Source organism: Mangifera indica, chromosome 8 (assembly GCF_011075055.1).
Source record: "Mangifera indica cultivar Alphonso chromosome 8, CATAS_Mindica_2.1, whole genome shotgun sequence".
NCBI classification, from domain to species: Eukaryota; Viridiplantae; Streptophyta; class Magnoliopsida; order Sapindales; family Anacardiaceae; genus Mangifera; species Mangifera indica.
The window spans coordinates 1,138,471-1,158,044 of NC_058144.1; the positions used below are offsets into that span (position 1 = coordinate 1,138,471).

Consider the following 19,574-nt stretch of genomic DNA (forward strand, 5'->3'; position numbering starts at 1 on the left):
TTCAGAGATTTTCCTTAAATTTAGTATTCAAGTTCTTCCGATTCTTAAACTTAATTTTTCTATCAAAACAAAACTTGCGCTCCAACACATCAAAATTTGCATGGAACCGTGCGAGGCACGTGGGTAGATGTGATCTAGATGGATCAGGGGTTCGGATCATTGTTCGATTTAAATAAACTATTTGAGCAACCGAAGCGTTCCAGATAGGTGCCCTGCACTGAGAGTGAGGGTGCAGCTGTAGGCAAATGTATTCCGCTCATATAGATATGGTGTCTTCCCATCAGCTGGTTGTCATATCATATTTATCTTGTGGATTAACGGTCACCAGCAATTAGTTCCAAACACAAACACCGTGAAACCAATTGCACAAAAGTGAACATGGCAGGCCGTATTCTATATCATCAAATTGGATGCAAGATGATCACAGGCAGCTAGGGCTATACAATCCAATCCAAGCCCACTCAGGCTTAGATCACGACTCGGATCAAATTATCTGAGTTTGAATAGAGGTAACCCTAACTCAACTCAATCGAATCACTAGAATGTCACCGACACATTTATCTTCTTTTCCAGTTTCTTTTATGCTAATTCTCTTCTTCATCTTTGATGAACCTTCTTATTCTCTCATGACTTTCAAACAGCCTTTTCGATGACCTCATTAACCGAGCAAATTGAACACGAGCTTGCTCTTGTTCGGGCTCAGTTTGATATCAATCCAACTCCAAGAGCTGCAAGTTCAACAAGATTTGTGCTTGGCTGGCGGCCTAGATTGAGCCTAGGATTGCATTATTGGCCTTGCTACAGCAGTGCTTGTGAAATGTTATCACCAATTTCAAATAGGGGAAGTATTTACATGGTCATCATCATATGTAATTGAGGGGGCAAAGAACTGCCCGTACATACATACTAGGTACGTGCAACATTTATATGTTCTTTCAAAATGAACTAAATGAAGGTCCTATCAAAATTTATCTTAAGGGATAATTTGAAAGTATACTACTGCCTCTTTCTCTAAGTCTATCCGTACAGTTGAAACCAATGAAATAAGTTATCCACTATATTTTCATTTTCTTAAATCATTTTATTTTCTTTTTACCTGGTTTGTACTGGCTATCTTCTATATCGCTAGTGTTCCTTCAGTGACTTCGTTTTCATCTGAAGCATCTGAGGACTGAGCTTTGGGTTTACTCGTCATACGATTAAATCCATAACCAAGAGAACTTCCAGTAGCTTCACATAGCTGCAGGTATAAAAATGGTGTCAACAAGGTATATATTGAAGAAAGGTAAGTATTTAGTTATAAACTTAGCAGTCACAAACAATTGAGATCTTTAAAAATGAAAAAAACCAAGTACCTCAGTAAGCTCAGAGAGATGGCGAGACCTATATTCATTGATTGTTGATACAATCTCGGACATGGGCAGTTTAGCCTAAACAAGAAGATAAAAGAAAAAAAATTAATTAAAAAACCAATAGTGGGAGGTAGACAACAAGGCCTATTTTCTACTGCAACCTGCACAATTCAAGCAATTAGATTTTAATACAGTCTCTGATTACATCGTTTAGTTACCACATGAAACTGAACATATATGTTATCAAAAAGCACACATAGAAAGATGGATTAAGAGATTTGATCCATTTGATTTTTTTGGTGATGATCAATTCTATGATTTTGTTATTAAAATACAGAGTTAGTTGTATACTGTGAAGGGGTGGCCATTGGGCAAGGAAAAGTGGATGGGTTGGGTGGGATTGCTCGGCAAGTGAGAAGAGGGCATTAAGGTCATTTACTCCAAAAATGTTAGTTAACGGAAAAGTACAGACGGCAGGGGGGTTCTATGTTATTACCAATACCTGAGTGGGTTTGTCGTATATAGCCAACCTTGGGGACTTAATAATTATCCCATAAAATAAAAATCTTAGCGAAAAAGGAACTTAGATAGCATCATTCAATTCAATTTACCTGTGCCAGAACAGCAGCTGCTAACTGCAGACTTGGTTCCAAAGTCTCTGGGACAACCTGCAATTTTTTTTTCACCAGGAGTGTGTTATGGAACTCGATATGGAATGTAGAAGATATGAAATCTATGTAATTATATTCCAAACTCAACCATTTATTTTAAAAATCATAATTTTACAGTTATATACTATATCAGCTTGCATTTACAAATTGCCAGATTAACCTTTAATAGGAAACTTTAAAGGAATGTGTGTATATATATATATATATATATAAATAAAGATCTCATGAGGGATCAGAATATTACAGCTGTGGCCCCAGCCTTTTCCAAATTGAGGCCATGATCAACATCATGAGCACGAACAAAAGTCTTGACATTTGGGAAATACTTGTTCAGTGCCCAAACAGCTCTATAGTTTGCACCAGGTGTATCCAAGGTAATTGCTGCAGCACACGCTCTTTCAGCACCAACTTTGTGAAGGACCTGTTCACACAGTTGAAACATGTCAGATATCTGAAATTAAGAATCATTATTCATGATTCATTTTACAATTCATTTTACTCTACCTCTCGACTACCAGCATCTCCAAAATACACAGGAAGGTCCAAGGCCCGCCCTACAGCTACTCTATCACTGGAATAACAAAGATTTCCGATAAAACACATCTTGGAACACAACATCTTCAAATATTTCATAGAAGTCTCACAGAAATTTTCAACATTAATTAATGTACCCTTTTTCTTGATGTATGATTGTTTCAAAATGTTCACAAAACATCTCTAGAGAAGCCTAACCAAAATGCTCGCATGATTATTCTTTAAGTTATTTTGGTGGAAAATGTATTGCAAACACGAAACTGTGTAATACAAAGAAAATGTTTAGACTTAGTTGTTCTGGAAACAAACAGTTTATCAAACTATTTGACTGCACTACCTCCCATGAAACAGGGCAAAAAAAGAGAAGGGAGGATATTTTACCTCCTCACATCAAGGGCAACAAATGGAATTAATCGTTCTGAAAGAAGCTGAGCAATGATCTGAAAAAATACAGTACAACAACTGTGAACACAGACATGTATAACACAGTAAATTAACAACAAATTTGACATATGAATGTTGTAAAACTTAATCCAACTTATCACAACAGAAATCAAGTCAATACCTGGCCAACACGTCCAAATCCACAGATGATAATATGATCTTGCAAGTCATCAGTCTGGAAATAAAATCATGCCCATAGAAAGATTAAAAGAATTGCTTACATGATAACCACGTTAAATATTCAACAAAAAGTTAATAAAATTGCCAAATAAGTACATAAAATAAAGGCCACTGGCAGGTATTAATGGACAGCAAGTTTAAAATATAAATTGATTTCCAAATATAAGAAAGCAAAGGAACAGGATATATTAAATAACTTGACATAGACTAAACAATTAAATCTTCTGACACAAGGTGATAATGAACATGTTATATCATAAAACATAATAACTTAATAATGTGAGTGCAGAATAATGCCTGCATGCACTGTATTTGCACAGAAATGCATATTAAGATTGAAACTGAATCCATAATAGTGGGTAATTGGACTCAAAATCATATATTGTCTGAGGTAAATCTCTGTTGGCAATGAGATCATACTGACGGCTTAGTGAGGATAGATTAATCTCATTCTAAATCAAAATAAATTTCTTGCTGTTTACAATTTTCATATTCTTTACCCTTCAAGCCTCCATGAAAAATAAATAGTGACAATTTGACAACGAGCAAAACCCCATCTAGAAAACATGACCAGATCAATTATTGAACTATACCAAATTTGTTATTTGTAAAGAATCAGCAGACCAATATCATGTGAAACAAAAATGGCTCCCATCCTCAAATACAAGCTCAATTAACTACTGAGTGCACAACAGTTAAGAAATCTTACATCAGCTAGACTATGCTCCACTATTTTGCGCTTCTCCCGAAAGTTGCTAGAGTGAAAAACAAAGATAATTTTTTTTCAAGTGGGAAGTAAATGTCCCTCAAATGGATCATAGTTACCATTTTAAGATTATGAAATAAAATCTTCATATGACACTTCCAAGTTACTCATCATCTCCACGTAGATGTCCCTCAAATGGGTCATAGTTACCATATTAAGATTATGAAATAAATTCTTCATATGATGACATTTCCAAGTTACTCATCACTCCATGTAGATGTTATCATTCTATACACAGGTAAATCAGCAAACTAACAGTACCAAGGCCTGCTGCAGATGCCTATTTGCTCAAGCTAAATAATTCTTACAAACTCATTAAAAATTATATTCCTAGTGCCTTACCTCACTCTCAACGGGTAATAAACTTCGAACATCATGTTGCTCAAACCGAGAAGCAAGTAATTGCCCTCCAGCAGCTAGCCATGGAGTGAGGGCCATTGAAATGCCAACCACAAGAAAGAGCAGAGATGACAGCTGAGAAGACATTATACCCTATAGATAAAAACAAATTAACAACCATTAATAGTTCCTTATTAAAACTATTTATTTTGTAAACAAAATTGGGGCCTCCAAGTTCTTCCCAAGCATGACAGGACTATCAGCATAAAATATATAATTTAGCAAAATAATATAGAATTTATCTCATCAAAACCACACCTAACACAATAAACTTTTAGCAAATTCATCAAGGATCTACTCCTAAACACTATCTTGTAATGTGAATCATTGAAAGAAAAGCAACAGCTCACGCAAGCAAAAAAATGTAGTTGATAGGAAACAAAACCTGATTCACGGCTTCACCAAAAGCAACAAATGCAAACTCTCCACCAGGAGCAAGAAGAAGACCAACTCTAATTGCAGAAATGATAGAAATACCGAAAAGTCTGCCCACTAAAGCAACCAATAAGGTCTTGCCACCAATTAAGAGTGCTAACGTCCCTATAATTACAGGAAAGTTAGAGATAAGTAGTTTTGGATCAATTGACATCCCAACCTGAAAACCCACAAAAAGATTGTAGTTAGTTGCAAATATAAGAGTCTTCGATAATAAAATACAATTGGCAAAACTAGTACAACAAAAAGTTAAAAAAGCCAAATTACTTAAATATTTCTTTCTTCTCACTAAATGAATAAAGCCTTTGTTAACTGAAATACAAAAGTTGTAGAAAGATGCAAATAACAAAATTACAAAGAAGCTAAAAATTCAAAAATGGAAAATTAGCAAGCATGATTTCATATTAAAAAAACCAAAATCATCTCAGAAAATTGTATGGATTTAAGTAATAAGCAAGTTTCCTTTAGGACTAAAGAGAGAATCTTATCTTTCAATCATTTTTTCACTAAAGAAATAAAAATATACATTCTCCCTAGATAAATATGCAAGTCAGAGAGATGACATTATAGGGTATTTACCGTCATGAAAAAGAGACCCAATAAAAGGCCACGGTAAGGAGCAATATCAGATTCAACCTGTAAAGAAAATTCAGTTTCTGCAAGGAGCAGACCAGCTAAAAATGCTCCTAAAGCCATGGAAAGTCCAGCCTGTTTTAAAAAAAGATGTGAATAAATATTCACAATTATAACATGCACAACAAAGAATAAAATGCATTCTCATACCCGAGCTGTAAGAAGGCTAGTTCCCAGAATAACAAGGAGTGTATTGGCTGAGAATATTTCAGCATTCTGATTTTCTGCAATTTGCTTATAGATTGGCCGAAGTAGCTGCAAAAACCCACAAAAAGAATATAAGAGCAAGCACACAAAAATTTCATTATGTACAGCAGGGTGGGTAATGGGAGACCTTATGGTTTAAGCTTATAGAGAACTAAACCGTGCAATCATGGCTGTACCCTAGGGAAAAAATGAAAGTAAATAAATAAAAAGAATTCTTAAGTAGCTACTTTGCCCAAGCCTTGCATTTTTCTTCACAACTGATGTATTCACCTAAATTCCAGTGTATAGCTTTAATACACATCCCATTCATAAAATGAAGATCTGATTCAACTTTGGGTTGAATCAATGTGAAGAAACAAAAGCTCATAACAAATATAATTTAAATTTTAAAAAAGCATTGTTGTAAACCAAATTTTGAGGCACTAGAGTAACTCCAATTTTTCCCAGTCTCGTTATCAAGCAGACATTATACCACTCAAGAGGTACATAAAGGTTTAACAATCAATAGATTGAAAGGTTCAACATTGAGTCGTTAACGGATAACATTGCACAGATTTTACAACAGTTTCCACCCAGAGTACTATACCAGATTACAGCAATTTTTTACCATAATCTCTCTCAGGCCATATAATTGGAAAGATCAAAATATTTTTTAAAAAAAGAAAGTGAAAGCTCTTAAGGCAATTGATTAACCATCATCACATATCATCTCTAATAAAAGCTACAAAACTTACCAAGCGCCCACCAGCAATTATGGCAGTGATGGCAACAGCTGCCTTCACAGCAGCCAATCCAAGAGCTTCAGCAATGGCTTGGAAACCAACCTGAAATACAGCAGGATTATATCACCCATGATGCAGAGATAAGTGGCAGTAACAGCAATGGTAATGGCAGTACCAGAGGAATGTTAAGACTCAAACAATGACTGATCATCATGATTTTTGATACACTTCACAAGAATGATATTACTTGCGTTGTGCTGCCAATGATTCTTAGTACAAGAAAGAAAGAATTGATCTGGCAGTTTAGGTTGACCTACAAGCACGAATGCTCTTAGGAGACAGAAAGTAATGATATCACATTTTACATCTAAAATTAGACAGCCAAATTTAGTCCTCAATGGGAGCTGGAGTTGTAGAAAATGAACTCACACAGCAAAATTTAACTATTCAATTGTTGTTAAAGATGCAACATGTTGACCCACAATTTCCGGAGCTAATATATCAGAATTATCATATCCATAATCTTGTTTATTTGTGAAAGCCATAACTTACAATGTGAATCTTAAACTAAATGACTCATAAGATCAATTTATCAAAAAATTCCAGTGGAGCCACTACCAACGGGCACTCATAAAACAATAGGAAAAACAGCCATTTTGAGGGCATGGCATGCCATTTTAAGGAAAATGGTAGGCTTCAGATGCAAGGAAAAAGGTCCACCACAGATTGAAACCATCAGATGAAACTGACACGTAGGTCATCTTTTGGCTTATAAAACTATAGATGTTATTGATTGGCAACCTATAACCTGAAATAATTTAATGACATGATTTAGGTGTAAGTATAACTGAGGGAAGTGAGTAAGAAATACTGCACAGAAAACAAGCCATTATAACATTTACATAACATACTAACCAACAAAGATGGAAGGAGAAATAGCTTATTAGAGTTTTCTTACCCCTCCTTTGGATGAATTTGGTGAAATAAGAGGAATGAGTATTAGCAAAACAACAACAGCCAAATCCTGTACAATACAGAATGAGCAACAAACAGTTTAGTTAACAGATCCTTCAACTCTAAGTCAATTTACTTATTCTTCAAAAAGCAGCACGAAATAATAACAAACAAATCATCATAATAGTCTACCAATTATAAATAATGGCAATAATAAATTATAAAAAAAAATCATATAGATAAACAGACAAATATACCTACAATCAAATTTATGCATGTTTTATTGAGGTACACATGGTACAACAATACACTTCAGAGGTGAAAAGGTTCAACTTTTCAAACATATCAATATCCATAGCTGATTACCATATAATGCAGCAGTAGATTTTAAATATCATCCTCGATTACTGTGAGAATACAGATGCGAGAAAGGCAAGGCAAAAATCACTAAAGCAAGGACAGATCAGTATTTATCAAGAAGTTCAGTAGGGTATTATTAACTGCATAAAGAACCACAATCCTTTAGGCACAACAACAATTACATGAAAGTACATTCCAGAACTAAAATGTATTATTCTGAGATTGTAGAGTAACCTGGAAAAGTAAGACAGAAAATGTAGCACGTCCATGTCGTGAAGTGCTCTCACCTCGCTCCTGTAACACCTGCAAAATGAGTCCAAAAAATATAAATCCACATTTGTGGCAAAATGATGTCAACTACTAGGCATTTGTATTCTAAAATAATAGGACAAGAAGTTATTATGATAAAAAATTCTTCCAACAAGGCAAATCTGATCAGAGTCATATGCCAAAGACTTAATGATATTTCTATTTGATTGAAACTGTGGAACAAATTAGGATATACAAAACAAGGCATGTAATATCTCAATTTGACAAGTTTCTTATATTTAAAATACTTCACTTTTTTTCCTTTGACAAAATGGGTGGATTCAAAGTATAATAAGTTATTATGTCAAGAAGTTTGAAACAAAAGCCATTTGTAACCATTACCTGGAGGACTACAGCAGTGGAAGACAAAGCCAGGCCATTTCCGATAACAATTGCAGCGGGACCAGCTTGCCCAGAAACAAAATGAGAAACCAAGCCAACCACCACTGCAGTCACCAAGACCTGCAATATTGAATTAATAATCCAAGGTCAAAAATAAGCATCAAAAACACCTCAAAAGAAAGATTTACAGCCAAACATGAAATATGATTATAAAGATTGAACTATCTCAATCACCTGAGCAGACCCTAATCCAAAAACATATTTCTTCATGGAACTTAGCCTTTCAACAGAAAGCTGTCAGCACAAAGTGAAGCTTCAGAATTAGCTTGGTGGATTCTATTATACATAGAAAAGTGGACCTAAAGAAAGAAAAATCTACCTCAAGGCCAATATTGAATAGTAAGAAAACAACTCCAAATTCAGCAATTGCCTTTGTCCCATGTACATGACGGATTATAGAGAGACCATAAGGCCCGATCAATATGCCAGCAGCCAAATAACCAAGAACAGGACTGCCTAAACATAGAAAACAAAATATTACAAAAATTAATGATGCATACGACTTGGACAGGATTTAAGACAAAAAAAACCACTATTATACAGCCAGATGAAGATACAGACCTATACTACTTCAGGTTTAAATTTGAGATAGCAAAATTGAACAAGGTAGTTAAAATACAAGTCTAGAACTACCAGTATTATAAAATGTATAAATCCAATTACCTCCAGGAATTTTCTGAAATATAGGGACAAATATTACACTTGCGAGCAACAACCACAACATGTCAAACAGGGAAGCTTCCTCCTCATTCATCTAAGAAAACACAAAATCAATCCTTAGAAAAAGCTATAGCATTGGACTAATGAACCAAGTATAACTATCAAATGGCAGATAAGACTGCATGCCTCTTGCTGAGGTAGCATAGCAAGCAGTTTTTTAATTCTCATAGGAAGTTTCTGCATTTGTCGAATAAGAGGTTTTGCAGTTGATGAAACTTCTTCAATGCTTGTTGTGATAACATCTGGCTGCTGAAGCTGCAGAGTATTCCTCTCTACCCGATTGGCATAGAAGGCAACTCTGTGAGCACAAAATGTCACAATCTAATAACATAAGCAAATGATACAACAAAAAATTATGGAAAATAAAGAGACTGGTAACACAGTACATGGAGCACAAACATTCAAAGCTTAAAAGATATAATGAAACAAAGAAGTTCAACAATAATACATACCCAGCTCCAATGAGCAAAAACCCAAGAACCAGTTTAGGAAACTTCTTCCTCACAGATTCCATAAGACCCTGGAAAACTGAAGCCGGTGTGAATTCAGTCCCATCTACAGCAAAAGAGAAGAATGATGCAGAAAAGAAACGAGAAGATTTTTTCAGCAATGCCTTTGGAGCATTAAGGGGTGAACTCTCTCTAGTCAAATCCTTCTGTGACTCCTGCTTTTTAACTTGCATAATATTCTTTGACTTTTCTATTTCCATTTCAGCTTCTACAGGAGAGTCAACACCTAGCTTTCCATTCTCATCACTCATTTCATCAGATTGATATTCCAAAATCTGGTTGGTTCCATCAGATAGAATATCAGGTAAAGATTCACTGATTAGATAGTCACCATTAATTGCCAAATCTCTTTCTCTTTCAGTGCTAGCATCATCAGTTTTGACCATCTTCTCCTCCTCAACAGTAGCCTCATCACCTGAAACATACCCCTTATTTCTTCCAGAGATATCAACACGAGAAATGGAAACTGACTTCTCTGCTCTCTGTAATGCAATCTCTGCATCATTCACACGTTGAGCAACCTCGAGTTCAAAAGCAACTGCTTGCTCGGCTAATAACATTATGTTTGCAACTTCTTCTTCAGCTTTCAAGGCATTCATCTCGGCTTTCTCTGCAGCCTCATTCAATCGATCCACTTCCTTCTGCAGCTCTTCTTTCTTACTCTGCAGTCGTTTCAACTCTGCCTCACAATTTGCCAAATTTGCTTGACACTCCCTGATTTCTGTTTCAGCAGCCAGCAACACTCCATCTTCTTCTCTATCACCACTTTCAGTATCATTAACTCTATAACCTTCTGAAGAATCATTCTCTTCTTTTGCAACTTGTAACGATTCTATTGCCACTTGAAGCCTTGCCTCAGCCAAAGAAAGATCCATGGTCGCTTTTTGAACAGTTTCTTTGGCAAGGCACTCCTCATTCACAATTTCTTGAACCATATCAAGGGTAGCACTAACATCTTTCCACGCATTTGATGCTTCATCCTTCAAAGCTATTGCATTTTCGGATATTCTCTGTGCCTTCTCCTCAAACATGGTACTATTAACCTGTGCAACCTCCAATTCTTTCATTGCCTTCACTAACAATTCTTTCAATTCATCCAAACTAGGTGCTTCTGCATCTTCTTTGACTTCTATTTCATCTCCACCCAAACCATTTGAATCCGCACCATCAGCAAATTCCACTCTTGAGCGCTCATCACCACTATCAAATTCTACATTTCGACCGTTTCCATTGATATATGCTACAGAATCATTATCTTGACACTGTAAGATAACTCCCCTTGGCACCTTGAAAACACCATCCACACTTTGAAATAATGACTTATTTGAATATGAAACCCATAAATTAGTCTCGAATGTACCGATTGAAACCAAACTTGAATCCAAACAACCACCAGCAATACTTCTCCTTATATTTCTGGTGGACCGTGATTTTGAAACAATTCTCGGATTGAAAAACTTACAGCCAAAACCTTGGCATCTAAACCTTGAATTTATTAATCGATCAGGAATTCGATAACTAGTGCCTTCCCCAGTAAAAAGCACATTTGAACGCTGAATACTACACGCAAAATCCATTTCTCTACAAAAATTTATATGGTTTAAAGTTACAGAAACAGTTTACAGAGTATTTCAAACACTCATATTCGAATTTTGTCAAATACCTGGTGAAAAACAAATAATACACGAGAATAAGAAAACCAGTATATTTACTTAATTTAACCGAATATTCTTAATTTAAAGAAAAATGACATCAAGTAACCCTAAAATAGGAATCTTCACACACAGAAACAAAAAAAAAACTGATCAAAATATATTTTGAAAAGAAAAAGGGCTGTCAAAAAGAAGATGAAAGATACAAGAAGAGAGTAAAGTTACCGATCATGAGGATTGGATCTGATAAAATCAACGGCGAATTTGAGGCAGAAAATGCTAGAACTGTTAACAGATTAACAACGCGGCACTTTTAATTTGTTCCTAGAGGGAGCGTAGAGAGCATGTATCCCTCTCTGTCTCTCTCTCTCGCTCTCTTTTTCTCGGCTATCTATTTCTTTGCTTGGAGAGAGTGAGAAAAAGAAAATTGATTTTGTTACTAAAAATCAATTGACGAGAATGGCCTTGGCTTGGAGTACGTGAGATTCATATATTGTTCGGATATTCCATGGGGTGAAAGGATATCTCCCCTCGCACTTTTTAGCATGTGACAAATAAAAAATCAATCCCCTGTCTGCTGTATTGTATTCAAATTAGATACACAATATTACAAATACGAGTAGTGTTACGGCCAACTGTATAAAAGTACAAAAGGTACCTGAGTTTGTACCATTTGTTATATATGTCAAAAACCACCTGCCACCACCCACCAACCACCTTTCGACGCCCACCACCCAACCACACCCTTCCACCATCTGCCATCTCTATGTATATTGTGTTGCATAGAATTGTCTTGCCATCGCCAATTTGAGTAGTAGAGAAGATAAAAGTTGAGAAAATGAGAATGAAATGAGGTGGAAGCCGGGGAAGTAAGATTGAGAGAGATGGAAAATTGATGAAGTGAGAACAGGAGGAGATTAAAGTCGATAGAGTAAAATGAAAAGAGACAAAAGTTGATTGGAGATTAAATCATTTGCAATATTTTACAAAATTTGTCATATATTTTGTATATTAAGGTGAATTTGGGTGGTTTTGTTACTATACATAATTTGCATTCACCATGCGAGTTACACATAATGAAATAATACGAAGGTAAAAGGATTTTGGATATTTGACAAACATATATGATCAACATAGTGAGAGTTTTTTATGTTTTCTTATACATGAAGAGGTTTGAAACGGTGCAAAGCATGCATGGTGGTGGATTTTTTTTGTGTAAAATGTTGCTTGTAGGCGTAAAAGAAAATATCATTTAATCATGCTTATGTAATAACGAAAAACCCCTTGTATGTAAAATATCAGTTACCCTCCAATGGCTATCTACCAAAAAAAAAATGATTTAACCATTTTTATACACTTCAAAATGATTATATTAATTAAATATTTAAAAAAATATTACATAATTATTAAATAAATAAAAATTTAAGTTAATATCAGTATGTATATCTTCATGTAGTGAACATTTTTTTAATTTCAAAATCACAACACTGAAATTTAAATGGGAGCATGAAATTGAAAATTTTAAATTTTTATAAGTTTTGGTTGTGACCTTAGTTTATGCAAAGAATTAGAGTTTATTTAAAAGAGGGTAAAAGGTTTTTGGTATTAGTTAAACTATATGTATAAACGATTATATGATTAGATAATTTTGAATTAAAAAAAACACATAAACGTTTGATAATATATCATTGTTGGTATTTTTATTTATGTTTATTGTTTATAAATATTTAACTTTGGATTTGGATTATATCTATATAACCCTCAAAAAGGTTAATTCCTTTATATACACTTCTTAATTTTGATCATTTTAATTAATAACGTTATCTATACCTATTAATTTCCAATCAATCAATAATTGTATAATCTTATAATTTTAGGGCAAAGGACTATTTTCCACCTAAGTTTTAATTGAAATTTAATTACATCTACGATAAATTAAAAATCTAAACACTGATTTATAGACTAATTTCTATTAAAATTTTAGATTATAAAAAAGGGTAAAATCATCATTTTATTCTTAAACCATAAAATCTTAAAAACTTATAAAATTTTTCTCATAATTAAGTTTTAAAAAAAATCATTTTTTTCCCAAAAGTTTTGATTTTTAGGTCAAACATCTCTCTTTTTGGCAATCAACATTGTCCGACCATTCCTCTCCCTTCTTTTGGACCACCCATCTTTCATCTAATATCGGAGGCATGGATCTTGGCTAGCGTCTCCCCATCTTTCACATGAATCGTCTCCTTTTCTTTCACTCAATTCGTCTCCTTAGTATTGTTTGAATGTCTATCATCATTGTCTCAATGTCTCTCGTAATCGTCTGACATCATCCCATCGTCGTTATTGCTAAATTGAGCATCGTGGTTGAAATTAATGAATCGTACGTCATCAGAGTATCATCCAAATGTGATAAATGAGTGGTTGTCCAAACATCAAATGAAAGATGGATGGTCGCCCTTCTTTCTTCTTTGGTCATTGACGAAAGATGGGGTGGGGAAAGCCGACTCCAATCCCCAAAGGAAAAGACCTTAAAAATTCCAAACATTAAGAGGAAAATTGTGACTTTTCAAAGTTGATGTATGGGGTAAAAGTTAATTTTCAAAACTTTGGAGGGGGGATGAGATAAAATTATATATTTTTTAATCTTATTATTAAAATAACGATTTTTCTCATGTTTTTAACAAAAAATTCTAACAGAAGTTAGTATATAAGTGAATATTTGAGTTTTTTATTTACCGTGGGCATATTTTGGAAATTCAGCTAAAATGTGGGTGGGACTGAGTCCTCTGCCCTCTATTTTATAATAAAAGAGTGCCTGAAAAAGCGTCTTATATTATTTTCGAAAAGCCTAAACGGCGGGCAGGGTACTTTCCAAACCGGTGGTCTCGCCCCGCTTCCTTTTTTGCACGGACAGTTCTTGCGCCTGGCCAAATAAAACGCACCGTTTGCTCCGTCAGTCACCGCAACCGCAGCTCCTTGAATTTGGCACAAGAAACCCTAGTTATAGAGAAACAACCACCGAATTATTGAAATACAGTTTGGGAATACATAAATCGAATTCGATGGTATTTTCTGATTGCTCTTCCGCTACAACGGCTCGGTTCCTCCCCTTCAACCGTAGCAGGCTCCCTGCGGACAGTGCTGTTAACATTGGCCGGGTAGTGGGTCCTCTCCAATGGCGACTCCCAAATCCTGTCTCTCTCCAAGCCAGAAGCACCCTCGCTGTTCACTCCTGGTCGTCACCTTCACTTGTTATCAACGGTAACTTTTTCCTTACGACTTTTAGTAAATCTATTAAAGACCGACTATAGTCTTAATGTAATTGTCGCTGTAGTTTACTGTGGTTTGGTTCTAATGTAATTTTTTGTTTCGACATTTCGTCAAATATGTGAACTCAATGGCCAATTTTCAGAGCCATCAACGCTTTGATCATATCTAAAATTTTAGGGGTTTAGAAAAGCTGTAAACCTTGCGTCGGACCTTATTTTTTAGTGTAGAAATTGGAATCGATTGAGTACAGGTCCCTTGTGGGAATAACATGTAGGAATCGACCAAACTCAATGAGTCTGGATGGAACTCTCGGGATTTAGAATCTCATAATGGACTAGATGGGAGTTCATATGATGAGGGTTATATTATTGTTATCTCGTAAAATGATGGAACTTAATGATCAGAGTTAGATGAATGGTTAGGAGAAATCATGTGCTTATTTGAACTTAAATCTTCATTTATATGCAGTTGGGCTGGTTAATAATGCAGTATATTGGTGGTAAGACTATAATTTGATAATCTCTCTTAACCCATTGATATTTTGTACAGCAACTATGGGTACTGGGACATCTGCCAAGGTTATTGATGGAAAAGCTGTGGCAAAACAGATCAGAGATGAGATAACTGCTGAAGTTTCCAGGATGAAGGATGCCATTGGTATTGTTCCAGGGTTAGCAGTTATTCTTGTTGGGGATCGGAAGGATTCTGCAACTTATGTACACAACAAGAAAAAGGCTTGTGAATCTGTGGGGATTAAATCTTTTGAAGTGCGTTTACCTGAGGACTCTTCAAAACAAGAAGTACACAACCATATTGCAGGCTTTAATGAAGATCCTTCAGTTCATGGCATCCTTGTGCAGTTGCCTCTGCCTTCTGTATTCTTCTAACTTAAACACTTATTTTTCTTTGTTGGTTGACTGAAGCTAGCTGAAGAAAAATAAAGTCATAACTAAATAACAAGAAAATCTTTTGATACTAACTGATAGTTCAAAATTTGTACTTCTAGTTTTGAGGTCCATGCCTCTTTTTTCCCTTTTTAATGCATATTGGAGCTGTTACTCATTTTTTCTTTTTTTCCCAGCATATGAATGAACAGAGCGTCTTAAATGCTGTGAGCATTGAGAAAGATGTGGATGGTTTCCACCCACTAAACATTGGTCGTCTTGCTATGCGAGGTAGAGAACCTTTGTTTGTTCCATGTACTCCGAAAGGCTGCATAGAGCTGTTGCACAGATATGGCATTAATATCAAAGGAAAAAGAGCTGTTGTGATTGGTCGGAGCAATATTGTTGGAATGCCTGCTGCCCTGTTGCTCCAAGTAATCAATTTTTACCTTCATATTAAGTATTAGTCTCTGTAAGCTAGTTTCTCAGTTTCAATTTCCTCATTTTATTTATTAACTCTCCTTTAAACAATGGCATCATTTTTTCCTCAATGTTCTTAGAGGGAAGATGCTACCATCAGTATTGTCCATTCCAGAACTCCGAACCCTGAGGACATCACAAGACAAGCAGATATCATAATCTCAGCTGTAGGACAACCAAATATGGTTAGGGAGAACTGGATAAAACCTGGTGCAGTTATAATTGATGTTGGAATAAACCCTGTTGAGGTAAGAATACTTTGTCACTGGTTTGTGATTCCATTTTTTCTTTTGTTTCCTCGCCTGCTTTCTCTTCCTCTCTCCTCAAACGGACACTCTCAGATTTTGGTTTTTACTCCTTTAATTTCAAAGTGGTATGAAATTTCTCAGTTAAGGTGTTATAGGTTGTGTCTTGTGTTGGATATTCTCTGAAGCAATGAGGGCTCAGCTGGGTTGTGCCAAGTTTATGCTTTTCTTTTTCCTGTCTGTAACTACTTGTCTATAACTATCTAGTGACAGGTTTTATTTGTGTGCATATTTTAAGGATGCTAAAAGTCCCCGAGGTTACCGACTGGTTGGAGATGTTTGTTATGAGGAGGCATGTAAGGTTGCTTCAGCTGTCACTCCAGTTCCAGGAGGAGTTGGTCCAATGACAATAGCAATGCTACTCTCTAATACTCTAAGCTCAGCAAAGAGGTTGCATAACTTCAAATGAGCTTTTGCCTTTTGCAATATTTCAATGTTATCATAAAGGTAGGAAATTCTACCATTAAATTAAAGTTCACATCCAGGTACCTAACTGGCTGACTTCAGTCTGTTTTAGTTTCAGCCCATTTTTCTGTGGGACTGAGTCCCACAAGGCTTAAATTTCAAGAGAAATTTTCAGAACGAAGTTAAAAGAATTCCTGTTATTTTGGAACTGTACAAATAAATAATTTAATTTACCTGTGCTGAAGTTGCTATTATTCTTTCGTTGAACTCAATCTTGCGGCTCCAGGTTATGCCCAGAATCAGGGGCTTAAATAAACTAACCAATCTTCACACCAAGGGGAAAAATAGAATGACAACAAAGCACAGATTTTAGAAACTCAAACGTCTAACTGCAGCCTGAGATTCCCCTGTTCTTCAGCTCCTCCACCTAATTAAACAGCCATGTGAGTTTGACTGAGTAATGACTTTTGGGTTACATTCAACTACCTTTCTTCAGAGAAGAAGTAATATATGATGTTAGCAATGTCCTCAACTGTGCAATCTTTTACTAGGATACATGGTGTTTTGTTGAAGATGATTATACCTCTTTAAGAACAATCTCCTTATTGCTTGATGAAAACTTTAATTCTCCCAATTATATTTAGAAAAGTCAAGGAATAAAAAATGAAATTTAAAAATATGTCAATGTCAAATTTTAAAAATTATATAAATATTTAAAATATTAAAAAGAATTAGTTAATGAATTTTGATAAACAATTATATATTTGATCATGAGTCATTGTAGGACATAACCTCACAATTAAGGGTAAGGGGTAGAACCTCAGAATTAAGGGTATGGGGTAGAACCTCAGAATTGCCTAGTTAGTGGGTTGTATTTGTATTGTCCCAAAAATGTCTATATAAATATAAATGATAAGTAAACCTAACGCGATCACGAGCATTATTAGTCGAATTACATAGAATTATTTTATTTTGTGTGATTAATTTTGATTTTCAATTTATTTTTGCTCGATTTGTATTCTAACATCTCGTAATTAACATTTCTAAGGCTTTCGAATTAGATTTATGAAGCAAGGCAAGTCAGGCAGAGAAACAAAATATAATATATATGTGCATATGTTAAGCTGTAACAGCAGAAATATTTTTTATCACATGATTTAATAACAATAACATAAATTAGAAAATTCAAAACAATTCAGTCAACACTCAAACAAGAGTTTAAAGATGAAGAGGATGTCTTCCTCTTCCACCAGAAAAAATGAAAAAAATTGCTTATGAGAAGTATAAAGGTTGGTGATTTATGAAGTTTCTTCCTGTGTGTCGTTATCTTCTTCAGCTTCACCATCGCCATCACCATCACCGGTAGGTTCATCTGGTTTAGTCTCAGATGGCTCAGAAGTTCCGGAATTATTTCTCTTATGGTTAGCAGCCTTGAGGACATGGCTATAATTGCCTTTCTCCAGGAAGAGCTGAGAAAAGTGATGCTTGCAGTAGAGCACTCCATCAAGAGCTGCATAAGAGGAGTGTGTCAGAGGACACCCACCATGGGCACACCTGAAACATGTCTTGTGGTAACATTCACCCTCCATTGTCACCTGCAAGTTCATTTTTTAATATTATCAACAATGCTTCATTTTGCTTAAAGGCTTAAACCCACTTTTCAAATCAAATCTAAAGCCAACTGTAATCTGAATTTCTCATAATTTCTAGCGTGTTGCACCTGGAACAACCTTTTTTTTTAAAAAATAAAAGACCAGAAGAGAAACTTGTGCATTCAGAATTTCAAACCTTCTCGAGCGGGTACACTGTTTTGTCACAGGCTGCACATTTGTCTTGGGTTCCACAAAACACTGAAGAGAGTTTGCTGGATGTCCTAGACTGTACCAGTAATCGAAATTTTTGTATTAAGATGAGTGAAAAGGGTAAAAAAAATAATCTTAGAACTGTGGTTGATTTTTGATAGTAGATATTATAAATACCATAGAGAATCCCTTCCACCAGACTTTAAAAGGGATAATCAAAAAAATAATACCATATACATTAATCATTTAATGACATATCAAAGTTTATAACTTTATTTGTATATATTGTTAATGTATGAATCGAAAAGGGTTTTACCAGATCAGGATTCCTCTCTGACTTTCCTGTAACATCATCATCATACAACACATTGTTAGCCAAGTATATATAAAGCAATGAGATGTCTATATTGTTATGAAATTTGCAGCCAATATATCATCTCATACAGACAAAAAAAGAATAATTCTTACCGGTTTGAAAATTTTTACTGAAATTGCCAGATTCCTTAAACAGTTGCTCGAAATGAGGCTTGCAGTAGAGGACTCCATCCATGGATGAATAGTTGCTCATCTGGGTAATCATAAAAATGCAAGATTATAATTTAAAAAAAAAAAAATGAAACCATTAAAAGAATGGAAACATAAATACCACTAGAGTTCCTTTGCAATGGCTGCATTTGAAGCAGGATTTGTGATAAGGTGTTCCTTCAAGAGACAACATATCAACCACATAAACAGTCTTATCACAAGCCTTGCATTTGTCCAAAGTTCCTGTGAATGCCATACTTTTTCCTTCTTGGAGAATGATCCAGTGCTACAAAATTATAAATTTTCCCGAGGATCAAGCAAATGTTGAACAGGAAAGCACCTCACTGGTTTCAGAGCTGCTGCCCCAGATAAGTTTTGAAGAATGAAGAAAGGTCCTTGGTTGGTTCATACAAAACAAAATATATATCAGACTACACAAGGGAATTTTTGCCTTGCCTTGCAATGGTGTAAAATTGATCTGCAAGTCCATACAAAAGACTGACACGTGATTGGAGATCCTCAACATTATGAGATATATGTGGATGTAATACAATAAAATTTGAGAAAAAGAAGGTTGGCACTCTGACTTTTTCAATTATATTTCAAAGCCAAACTGCGGTAAGATTTAAATGAAGGACAAATATAACAATGGCT

General features: G+C 35.1%; 3 protein-coding genes across 6 annotated transcripts; 1 reads left to right on the forward strand and 2 right to left on the reverse strand.

The window, feature by feature from the left end:
* Nucleotides 1-362: 362 nt before the first annotated feature.
* On the reverse strand, nucleotides 363-11,710 carry LOC123224297 (K(+) efflux antiporter 2, chloroplastic). 4 transcript variants are annotated; one of them, XM_044647923.1, is made up of 21 exons: nucleotides 11,475-11,710; nucleotides 9,541-11,260; nucleotides 9,215-9,386; nucleotides 9,032-9,122; nucleotides 8,688-8,824; nucleotides 8,543-8,602; nucleotides 8,309-8,428; nucleotides 7,892-7,960; nucleotides 7,302-7,367; nucleotides 6,356-6,445; nucleotides 5,565-5,669; nucleotides 5,361-5,489; nucleotides 4,732-4,941; nucleotides 4,290-4,421; nucleotides 3,123-3,176; nucleotides 2,939-2,997; nucleotides 2,528-2,594; nucleotides 2,268-2,444; nucleotides 1,964-2,020; nucleotides 1,356-1,430; nucleotides 363-1,240 (listed from the first exon to the last, which is right to left on the reverse strand). In XM_044647923.1, the coding sequence occupies exons 2-21, from the start codon at nucleotides 11,172-11,174 to the stop codon at nucleotides 1,118-1,120; spliced, it is 3,627 nt and encodes a 1,208-aa protein (XP_044503858.1). In that variant the 5' UTR covers nucleotides 11,175-11,260; nucleotides 11,475-11,710; the 3' UTR covers nucleotides 363-1,117. The 4 variants fall into 4 exon arrangements, with proteins under 4 accessions (XP_044503858.1, XP_044503857.1, XP_044503856.1 ...); XM_044647922.1 differs by having other exon boundaries at nucleotides 4,290-4,439; nucleotides 11,480-11,707; XM_044647921.1 differs by having other exon boundaries at nucleotides 4,290-4,439; nucleotides 9,541-11,178; nucleotides 11,475-11,707.
* Nucleotides 11,711-14,082: 2,372 nt separating this feature from the next.
* Nucleotides 14,083-16,847, forward strand: LOC123223644 (bifunctional protein FolD 4, chloroplastic-like). The gene is made up of 5 exons (XM_044646914.1): nucleotides 14,083-14,510; nucleotides 15,069-15,394; nucleotides 15,601-15,837; nucleotides 15,964-16,131; nucleotides 16,427-16,847. Exons 1-5 carry the CDS (start codon nucleotides 14,312-14,314, stop codon nucleotides 16,595-16,597), a joined length of 1,101 nt encoding a protein of 366 aa, XP_044502849.1. The 5' UTR covers nucleotides 14,083-14,311; the 3' UTR covers nucleotides 16,598-16,847.
* Nucleotides 16,848-17,702: 855 nt separating this feature from the next.
* LOC123223645 (LIM domain-containing protein PLIM2b-like) lies at nucleotides 17,703-19,420 on the reverse strand. The gene is made up of 5 exons (XM_044646916.1): nucleotides 19,042-19,420; nucleotides 18,864-18,963; nucleotides 18,712-18,737; nucleotides 18,382-18,471; nucleotides 17,703-18,188 (listed from the first exon to the last, which is right to left on the reverse strand). Exons 1-5 carry the CDS (start codon nucleotides 19,174-19,176, stop codon nucleotides 17,892-17,894), a joined length of 648 nt encoding a protein of 215 aa, XP_044502851.1. The 5' UTR covers nucleotides 19,177-19,420; the 3' UTR covers nucleotides 17,703-17,891.
* Nucleotides 19,421-19,574: the final 154 nt, after the last annotated feature.

Excerpts from the sequence above, each read along its gene's own strand:
- LOC123223645 (XM_044646916.1), bottom strand. The coding sequence starts at position 19,176 with ATGGCATTCACAGGAACTTTGGACAAATGCAAGGCTTGTGATAAGACT. Across the intron at positions 18,964-19,041 it reads ATTGCAAAGGAACTCTAGTG|ATGAGCAACTATTCATCCAT; the intron begins GTATTTATGTTT and ends ATGATTACCCAG. Across the intron at positions 18,472-18,711 it reads CAGAGAGGAATCCTGATCTG|TCTAGGACATCCAGCAAACT; the intron begins GTAAAACCCTTT and ends TTACTGGTACAG.
- LOC123223644 (XM_044646914.1), top strand. The coding sequence starts at position 14,312 with ATGGTATTTTCTGATTGCTCTTCCGCTACAACGGCTCGGTTCCTCCCC. Across the intron at positions 14,511-15,068 it reads ACCTTCACTTGTTATCAACG|CAACTATGGGTACTGGGACA; the intron begins GTAACTTTTTCC and ends TATTTTGTACAG. Across the intron at positions 15,838-15,963 it reads CTGCTGCCCTGTTGCTCCAA|AGGGAAGATGCTACCATCAG; the intron begins GTAATCAATTTT and ends CAATGTTCTTAG.
- LOC123224297 (XM_044647922.1), bottom strand. The coding sequence starts at position 11,174 with ATGGATTTTGCGTGTAGTATTCAGCGTTCAAATGTGCTTTTTACTGGG. Across the intron at positions 9,387-9,540 it reads TTTTTGCTCATTGGAGCTGG|AGTTGCCTTCTATGCCAATC; the intron begins GTATGTATTATT and ends TTGTGCTCACAG. Across the intron at positions 1,241-1,355 it reads ATCTCTCTGAGCTTACTGAG|CTATGTGAAGCTACTGGAAG; the intron begins GTACTTGGTTTT and ends TTATACCTGCAG.